This window comes from Leuciscus leuciscus (assembly GCF_965113295.1).
Source record: "Leuciscus leuciscus genome assembly, chromosome: 14".
Lineage (NCBI taxonomy): Eukaryota > Metazoa > Chordata > Actinopteri > Cypriniformes > Leuciscidae > Leuciscus > Leuciscus leuciscus.
Genome location: NC_138738.1, coordinates 30,585,465 through 30,594,984, shown reverse-complemented (window position 1 = coordinate 30,594,984; position 9,520 = coordinate 30,585,465). Strand labels below are relative to the sequence as shown.

Genomic DNA, 9,520 nt, shown 5'->3' with positions numbered 1-9,520 from the left:
TTATAGTCAACAGAATGTGTTAAAGGGACCATCAAAATAAAGTGAAACCTTGCTGCCTTATACAGATGTATTTTCCTATTGCAATTATATATTTTTTCTTTCATAATCTGCTAATGCACAGTACTTGTATCCCAAAACTGTAACTTGTTTGTATATATTGCTCTCTGTGAAGTGTTTTATTACTGTGAAGTGTCTACAGACATATGAAGTGTTGGCCTTGTAAAGACCTGTTATGTATTAAACATTTCCACACTGCAGCTCAGGAGACACTGTATTTCATGTCTTCTTCTGCCATACAGTATAGAAATAAAAAAAGGGGGAAATTCTATTTTTTTTTTAAAGGGGGTTTTTACTTGACTAAATTAAATGCAATACTTAAAAACAAAAGAAAAAAAAGTGCCACTTCTGCTCATTTTCATGGAAGATGCCTTCACTATGATGCTTTGACCTCATCCATTTGGAACATCTAAACTTTTTTAAAGGGCAGAGTGTAAAAGGCCCGAGTGTAAAAGGCCCATAAAGGCACTTGTATTGATTGTTTGTGAGAAAGATTGACTGGCTGATTTCAAAAGAGCACATTCACCTTGTGTAGGATGCGTATTGTTGACTTAAGCAGTTTTTGCATGTGTTGTTTTGTATTATAAGAGACAATTTGATAAAGTGCCAAAACCCAAAGAGAAAAAAAATGCTAATATACTAATGAAAGACAAAACTATTAATTATAAATTTAATTTACAACCATTAATATCAATTTTTGTGAAAATACCCATTAGAAACTTAAAAAATATACTCATTACAAGTTAAGAAATGCATATGACAAATAAACAAAAATATACAGACAAAAATGAACTTCAACTAGAAACAGTCAGCTGAAATTCAACTGTGCAAAACTATACAGCATTTGAAGAACAGATGACAGCTTATGCTCATGGCTGGTATCTGATAACATTCAGTCTGCTATATTTACAGTGGCGGTCCTCCCCCTCACTCTCTTCTGCTGACTGGCACTGAGCATTGTATTTATTTGTTTAGAAGAGGCTGTAATAACTGGCTGAATCGCCAGTTTAGAGGAAGCCGATGATCTAAGTGTGGCCCTAACAGGGTTCTTGTTTCTGGGAGATGTCCTACATTCTGCAGATATATGGGAGCTAACAGTTTGCCGGAGATTGCTTTGCGATTTTCCTTTGTGCTGTGGTTTAGATGACTTCCTCTTAGTCCTGTAAGGGGGTCCTGATGGTCTCTTCGCTGGAGTCAAAGGTCCAGCCCTTCGTAAGCTACGTCTGATTGGTGTTTGGTCAACTGGTGTTTGTTGGCGGTGTTCCTCTTGTTCCAGTCCTCCAACCTTATAGGAACTGCTTGCACAAGAGTGAGAAAGTGCTTTGGAAGAATCATCCACATGGGCTGATGGAGTGAGGTGTCCAAGGAGGAAACAACTGCTACTTGAGATAGAGGAGCGGGTGAATAAGGCTCTTCGGCTGCTAGACAAAGAAGAACCAGGTTCCGAGGGGCCACCGCTCTCCAGAATAGAGTCTGAGGTGGAGGTACATAGATCAGCCATGCTGCTCCTACCACGACCCTTTCGAGATCCTCCTGATGACTGCCCCTGCTCCAGGCCCTGCCTCTCCTTATTAATATCCGGGCTAAGGCTACGGAACAGCTGCCGGACATGTGAAAGAGATTTGGAATTAGAGGGTAAAGACATGCCTTTTGGTGGACTCTTCAAGATCCTATTGGTCAAAGGGTCGTAGAACTTAAGAGGTGTCTTTTTGTACTTGTACTTCGGTCCAACATCACTATCACAAGACTTTCGCTTCCTCCCTGCTTTCTTAATAGGGGTGGGCTTGGAGATTCCTTGACCCCCATCTGGGGAAGAAAGCACATAGACCACAGTTTTTGGCTGTAGAGGACTCATTAGCTTGCAGTAAGAAGCAGGAAGCTTTAATGCACAGAGTCTGGTCTTCATGTCAGGGGTCCTTTCAGGGCTAGGGCATTGCTGGGGCTCTTCACTGTGTGTTGAGAGGAATGTTTCTTGTGTTGATTTCGGTCGCACTACAGGGTAGCTAAGAGGAATGGTCTGTGTACCATGGCTTACCTTTACCACCTGGCAACGTGATGCTAGTCTGTAAACTTTTTGCCTCGCTCTCCTCAACAAAACAGCTGAATGTTTGGGGTCTTCTTCATTGTGTTCCAAAAGCGGCAAGATGTCTGTAGGCTCCCATCCAGCAGTGTCTACTTTTTCTTTTATGTCCTGGTTCTTGTTCTTTCTCCTTTTCTTACTATGCTTCCCAAACACAGCCAAAGATTCACTGTCAAAATAGCAACGGAATTCGCCTTGTTTGAACTCTTTCACTATAGAGTCTATCTTTATATCATCTTCAAACATCACCTGTGTCCACGTTTTTCCAACAAAAGACTGTGGTATGTGGGGAAGATCGGGAAACACCTTCTCAGCAGCACTCTCCTTGTTTTCTTCAGGTGTTCCTACAGAGTTTAGGGCTGTGTCCAGCTGAGTCTGGTATCCTTGGTCTTCAAGGTTTATATGCACTTCCAGTAATTCGGCTAAATTCTTTTCTTCACCCTTTGCCTTTCCCAAAGCCACCTGTACTGCATTGTCCCATTCTTCACTGCCTTCAGATTCACTCATAGACTGAGGACTCAGAAGGAAGCTGCCATCGTCCTCTTGCTGGTCGACTTTGAGACTGTAGCCATAACAGTATTTTTCAATAACCTCCTCTATCACATCTCGAATCTGGTCAGATAGATGACTGAATGTCTGTTCCCTATGAAGGCCTTTCCAATGTGGCAGTCCTGAAATCCACACTGTGGACTCCTCAGCCACTGGTCGAAAGGTTGCAGGCTGGTCCTTCGAGGTAATGCTCTTTGCAACTGGTGGGGCATGGGATGCTGTAATGGAGTCGCTCCCCTCATTATCCCTATTGGTTTTCTTGTGCGCTTTCCTGTGTTCAACAGCTCCAGCTTTGGCGACTTGTGGCTGCTTTGAAGCACAGGGATGTCCAGGGTGTGTTTGTGAGCTTTCTTTCTGAACAGGTAGTGTCAATTGTGATGTATGTGGTTTTTCATTGGCAGAGCTGCCACTAGTCCTGAGCAAAAAACCCTGTGTGGGGGAATACTTTTCAGAGGGAGGTGGTTCAGGCACCATTTTTCCTATTTGGGAATCAGTTTGTATGTGTGTAGTTGCAGTGAGGTCAGTAGTCACTGCTGGAATTGAGGCTGCAATTTGCAGCATTTGGCACGACTCTTCATCAGAGGTAGGCATCTCCTCTCGTGTCCCAACCGAGACTCCATTATCATCTGATCCACAGTACACCTCTGAGAGCACCTCCTTTGGGACAAGTGGGGTGGTTAGCAAAGGTAGATCAGCATGGGTAGGCCTACAGAGAAAAAGAAGTGTCAAAAGCAATGACTGAACTTTTTTTTTTCAATTCACAAAACAAAGTATGTAATATATGACGGGAACATGTCAACAAGGCTAAACAAGAAATCTGATATATTAAAACATGGGTAGTATACCGTGTATCGCTGTAGTGATGAGGATGATGCTGGAGCACATCCTGGAGGAATCTCTCTAACAAACTTCCAGAAGATACATTTGCTCTAGCAGCTCGTACCACTTCTCTATGTTGGGCACTCAAGATATGCTGCAGAATACAATAATAAATTGTTTACAATAAAGCACTAATAACTCATAATGTCATAATAGTAATAATTATGAAGATAATCATTAAAAAGCATGATATTAGAATACGGAAGTCACAAGATCAACTAAAATGTACTATAACGTAATATATTTTTAGTTCTTATTAGCCATTGATTTGTTTAAATAGAACTACTAATCCAAGCTTAACAAATACATTGAACAAAACAGTAATTAAAGGGGGAGGAATGATGAATGCCAGAGAGTTACGCACCTGTTCCACACTATTGTACAGAACTTGACAGCAGCTGCAGTAACCTTGTCTTTGGGAGCCAGAAGGACCAGCAACAGGCTGTTCTCCTCTACTAGTCCTTCAGATGGGGTAAAAAATTGATTTTGATAAATAATATTAGTTTAAATTTGCAATTTAATTACTACTGAGAATCCATAATGGAATGGCTAGTGGGTTGGTGCAAATGTTGAATTTATTTTCAGACAACTCACCTGCCGGACATAGCAGCTGGACACCTCTCTGCATCTACAACACATGAAAAAATATTTACATGCATTCTCTGAATCAGTGGTTCTCAACTAGTTTTGCTTCAGGATCCGGATGTTACATTGGACATCAGTGGCGACCCAACACAGTACCAAATCTATTTATCTTATAAAAGTTAAGAAAAATGCCCTTAAAATAAAACATTACTATTTATTAGGTAACTTAAGACAACAATTTCTTATTAATAATGTTCATTCTCAATATTTATTGTAGTCTTATTATCTTTTCTTTTGTAGTGTTGTTCATCATTTTTAAAGATAAGGGCATGTCTCACAACCTGTCCATGTTGGCATCTAATTTTGCTAGATTCCACCAAGTGCAGCACATTCCAGGGCCCAGTTTTATGGTGAGGCCCCTCTTTGGCTGCAACAGTAGAGAAAGGTTGGCTACCTACATTTGAATTGGCTCTTGGTGGACTAACACAAAAAAATGTCCAACACTATCAGACACGGATGTTAGGACAATAGCTGTTCAATAGCTGCGTTTACATGGAACCTAATAAATAGGGATGCACCTATACTGATACCAGGATCAGTATTGGGCCCGTGCGCTCGTGTACAGACAGTACAGTGCTTGTGACAAAGAAACACAACAACAGAGCAAACAGAGAGCAGAATGGATTTATCAGAGAAGGATGTCTATGAAGTTGAAGTTTGAGTCGTGCATTTGAAAAAGCAACACGCGTCAAACATCTCTCCTTACAAGAGGAGCATTTATGAACAGTTGAGAAATAAAATTCATGTGTACCAGTTTATTTGATTCGTGCATTCGGTCTTAAAGGGACAGCAGCTTATTAAACCTGCTGCTGTTTTTAATGTTAATCAAAAAATAAAGGACAAAGAAATCACTCACTTCTCTTGACTGAAATACTTTTGTAACTTTAATAAAAATCTATCTATATTTAATTTATACAGTGAAGACTATGCACTGTTACATTATAAAGTATTGAAATCTGGAAGCCATAGAGGGTATTTTTTTATTTTTATAAAAAAAATTATATTTTGTTTACCTTCGTTTATTAAAATGCATTATCATTATAAGGCATACGCAGCAGTCATAAATTTTTACAATTCAGGTCTAATTAATTTGCTGAAACCTGGAAGCCACAGAGAGGTTTCAGCAAATGAAACCTTAGCCAACCTTTCTCTACTGTTGCAGCCAAAGAGGGGCCTCACCATAAAACAGAAGCCACATCATTATTTTATTTATTTATTCATTAAACAAAAATATAATACAATATTTATAATTAAAGTATTCATTTTATTTTCATTCATTAAAATGCATTATATCAGCATTATAGTGCATGTCAGTCATAGTCATTCAAGACTTATTATAATTGGTAAAACCTGAAAGCCAATGAAAGAAAACATTGATATGTTTATTTTCTTTAGACAATATACAATATCACTAAATATTACACAACGCCTATTATTAAATACTAATTTATATTTGCTGGTTGTAATGCCGTAAATGACCTACCTCTCGCAACTTTCCCTACTCTAGTCTCTCTTCAAAAATAACACTTTTATCAAGGTAAAATCTACATATAGTTCCCAACAAAAGTATTGTTTAACAGGCTGTCGATTCATTAAAATGATAAGACATTTCCTCACAAAAGCTGTTTATTCAGCGTAGTGAAGGCTCTCCTACATTGACAAACTTTTATTTGTTCAACAATCTTTTATTGTTCTTTACTGTCAAGGTGAAATTTGTGGTTGGTGCCAGGTGTGAGAAACCCAACATAACTTTTTTTTCTTTTTGTTTTCCCTTTTAAAAGTTCTGTATTAAAAAAGTTAAGTATTCATTATTAAGTATTCATTTTATGATTATTTAGTTGCTATTATTATTAGTCCCACTGGCTCTCTGGTGCTCAATGATTTAAATAAATAAATAAATAAATAAATCTGAAATTCAATAGTTTGAGATTAGAGAACCTTACTTTTAGCAGATGACTGTGGTCCTTCCTCCAAGGGCATGGTACTGTCTTTAAACAATCACACAAACACAGAGAGAAAGTAGCTTGCATGGTTTATTATTGTATTGCACACTGTACAGATATTCAAAAAACTAGATCACGTGTTCACATGTTATATACGCAATTGCCTCTTGCAAATGCGCTTAATTTTTCACTTTTTTTGCATTGGACATTGCAGAAAACATTTCACTGCGAGCAATTACTGACGTATTCTGCGATGTTGTGCATTTTATATAATTACACTTTGATTTCAGCTAGAGACAGTAAAATACCCTTGTTTCAATGAACAGACCTACTAAATAAGTGTATAAAGTTACTCACCTACATGGAGAGGATGCCTTATTAATGTTTCCGTGTCACATCACCGCGTTTATGTGCACAGCCAAGTGTTGTAAGTCAACAGTAGTATCTAAAGATATAGAATACAAACAGAATTAGAAAGACACTTAAATGCCTCTTGTAAATGCACTTGCTTTTTTATTATGCTCGATATATAATATATATTATATTTAAAACCAAAAAATACGGTTTGTATCTTAAATAAGTTAATACTTCAAAACACAAATCAACTTCTCGGCAATTTGAAAAGTTTTTTTTTCTTCTTTCTTTACTGTGTTCAGCTTTTACTACTCGTCGTGTAACGTTAACATGTGCCGGCCTGCAAACATAAACACGGCCATTTAAACAGCGCGTCCCAGAATTACCACAGAAACCCACTTTCACTTAAAATGTATTTGAAAACGCTTGAATTTTAAACACTGTATCAGGATACAAACACTGTTTAGGATCACACAAACTGCAGTTTGAACTAGCCCGCTATGCTAACTCACCTAGCAAGCTAGTGACACTTAGCATGACAACGTGGAAGGTGACAACAGGACCGTGACATGGTAAATATCCACCTAAAAATGATCTAGAAAATATATAAACTTGATTAGGCTGCAGTCTTCAGCATGCTGTCACCTGGTTATGGATGTAATTCCACTTAGATCCCATCGGTATCCTATTTAGCGCAGGTCTGCTCGTGGTGTGACGTAAGATTAAAGCGCGGGAATCCGCCCACTAGTATAAGTCTGAGACGGAATTTAATCAATGGAGCTTTAAATTAGACGCTGCCAAATAACCTTTATGAAAAATTCAGATTGCATTCATTGATGGTAACATTAGAAATATTGCAAACTACGCAGTTTTGCAAAAGAGTTCTCATGGCCATGCTAAACCTGGCAATGTAAAGTCAAATAAATGACATACTTTTCCGTTACAATTGGCTACAACAGATTAGAAGATGCACAGCATTTGATTCTAAAAATGACTGGGTTAACTTCATAAAATACATGGTCTTAAAAACAGCACATTACTACTAACAGCATTTGCCAAATATAATTTTTTTTAATTTAGGAGACAAAGTAGAACTTTAAATTCAAATAAAAAAAGATCAAGAAACAAAGCTGCATTTGAAGTGCTTTTATTGGATTAATGCTTTGTGCTTTTAGATCTTGTTGAAGGCTGCCACATCCATTGACTGCACATAGTCCTCAAAGGCTGTGATGAGTTCCTCCAGCTGGTCTGTTCCAACTTTATCATCCTCCACGACACAGGCAATCTGCAGCTTCTTGATGCCATAGCCGACAGGCAAAAATTTAGCTGTACAGAAGAAGTCAAGTAACAATTAGTGTATTAAAATACTAAATTTGCACAAAACTGTAATGGATCGAAAAGCATAACATTTAATCAGTTTTAATGAACAGTAGTTACAAGGGATGGAATAGATTGACTTACATTGTCCCCAGACTAAACCGTCCAACTGAATGCTGCGTACACACTCCTCAAGCTTGGCCATGTCGGTTTCATCATCCCAGGGCTTGACATCCAACAGGATGGAAGACTTGGCGATAAGGGCAGGCTCTGCGCAGACATTAAAAAGACAGTGTCAATCAGAAAGAAAACAAAGGAATCCAGCCGTCACAATTTAACGACTAGTGAATGTCAGGTTAACAAGAGTATCAATCACAAGATTCAGTCGAAAGATGGTGATGTGAAATCATCATTAAACTAGTCAATGTTGCTATATGTACACTATCGGTCAAAAGTTAAGTATAAATACAAATAATGTTTTTGAAAGTAGTAGCTGATGTTCACCCAGGCTGCATTTATTTGAAATTTTTTAAATTGTAAATTATTCCTGTGATGGCAGTCTTTTTGGGGTCACATGATTCTTCAGAAATGATTCTAATATGCTGCTCAAGAAACAATGTTTTAAACAAGGCTTAAAACAGTTTTTGCTGCTTAATTTCACAAACATTCAAAGTTTTTTCTTTTTTTTTCTTTTATAAATAAAGAAACTAATACCCAAGCAAGGATGCATTAAATTGATCAAAAGTGACAGCAAAGACTCCTAATGTTACAACGGTTTTCTATTTTAAATAAATGCTGTTCTTTCTGCCTTTTATTCAAAGAACCCTGAAAAAAAAGTTTCATGGTTTACACAAAAACATTAAGCAGCAAAAACGGTTTAAAACCTCGATAATGGGAATGGGAAGAAGGCTTCTTCACACCTGGAAGGCTGAAGGTAAGAAGAGGAGAGTTAATCCATGTAACTGCACGAGAGCCCTTGTGACAGTCTTATATCTCCCAGTCAAATCAGAGTTTGAAGGATTGTACATCATTCACTCAGGCGAAAGATGGTGATAGAGTAATCATCATATATTGGGGGAAGTACCTGCAAAACATTAAATATTACAATCAAGCATCATATTACCTGCCCTTCTCCTTTTGGTAAGACTTGATGTGGTTGTACCACCGCAGAGCGTGGCAGAGGTCAGATGAAGGGGCACCAGACAGGGCATCAAACACTGCAATATCAGCCTGAGAGGGCACATACCTGCCAAGAAAATGTATATTGAGCAATCAAATGTGTAGAGATATTGGTGTTTTCATCCTTAAGCAATTAGAGAGGTTTATGAATGGAACTGATTGCAAAATGTTTATGCATGGATCAACAGTACAGCAAAGAAAATATGGCACCTCTCAAAATCTTGGGGGGAGGGGGAAGGGTACTACTACAAATACAGATCCAAGAATGATCATACATAGGTCTATATTAGTCATAGCAAAGAAATTAATGACTTCTGCCTTTGACGTTTATCACGGCAATCAGAAATGATCATAGTATCACAGCATATGGAAAAAAGTATAGACATGAGTTGTTACAGTACAACTAAGACATAAATAGACTCTCAAAAAATACGGTTTGTATCTTAAATAAGTTAATACTTCAAAACACAAATCAACTTCTCGGCAATTTGAAAAGTTTTTTTTTCTTCTTTCTTTA

General features: G+C 37.8%; 2 protein-coding genes across 6 annotated transcripts; both read right to left on the bottom strand.

Moving 5' to 3' along the window:
* Window positions 1-702: 702 nt before the first annotated feature.
* On the bottom strand, window positions 703-7,498 carry zdbf2 (zinc finger, DBF-type containing 2). 5 transcript variants are annotated; one of them, XM_082136755.1, is made up of 7 exons: window positions 7,020-7,498; window positions 6,511-6,598; window positions 6,154-6,198; window positions 4,160-4,193; window positions 3,930-4,026; window positions 3,532-3,659; window positions 703-3,392 (listed from the first exon to the last, which is right to left on the bottom strand). In XM_082136755.1, the coding sequence occupies exons 3-7, from the start codon at window positions 6,188-6,190 to the stop codon at window positions 950-952; spliced, it is 2,739 nt and encodes a 912-aa protein (XP_081992881.1). In that variant the 5' UTR covers window positions 6,191-6,198; window positions 6,511-6,598; window positions 7,020-7,498; the 3' UTR covers window positions 703-949. The 5 variants fall into 5 exon arrangements, with proteins under 5 accessions (XP_081992881.1, XP_081992883.1, XP_081992882.1 ...); XM_082136757.1 differs by having other exon boundaries at window positions 6,515-6,598; XM_082136756.1 differs by having other exon boundaries at window positions 7,153-7,498.
* A 140-nt stretch (window positions 7,499-7,638) lies between these two features.
* On the bottom strand, window positions 7,639-9,090 carry LOC309514027 (elongation factor 1-beta-like; the record flags this gene model as incomplete). The annotated part of the gene is made up of 4 exons (XM_082190141.1): window positions 7,639-7,833; window positions 7,969-8,118; window positions 8,709-8,752; window positions 8,948-9,090. Coding segments are annotated over 4 exons (492 nt in total), but the record flags the coding sequence as incomplete, so codon positions are not given.
* Window positions 9,091-9,520: the final 430 nt, after the last annotated feature.

Bases quoted from the DNA above. Each gene is read 5' to 3' on its own strand.
- zdbf2 (XM_082136755.1), bottom strand. From the start codon at position 6,190: ATGCCCTTGGAGGAAGGACCACAGTCATCTGCTAAAA. The intron at 4,027-4,159 runs GTGAGTTGTCTG...CCCCATCTGAAG, and splicing joins CCAGCTGCTATGTCCGGCAG to GACTAGTAGAGGAGAACAGC. The intron at 3,660-3,929 runs GTGCGTAACTCT...TGTATTCTGCAG, and splicing joins TGTACAATAGTGTGGAACAG to CATATCTTGAGTGCCCAACA.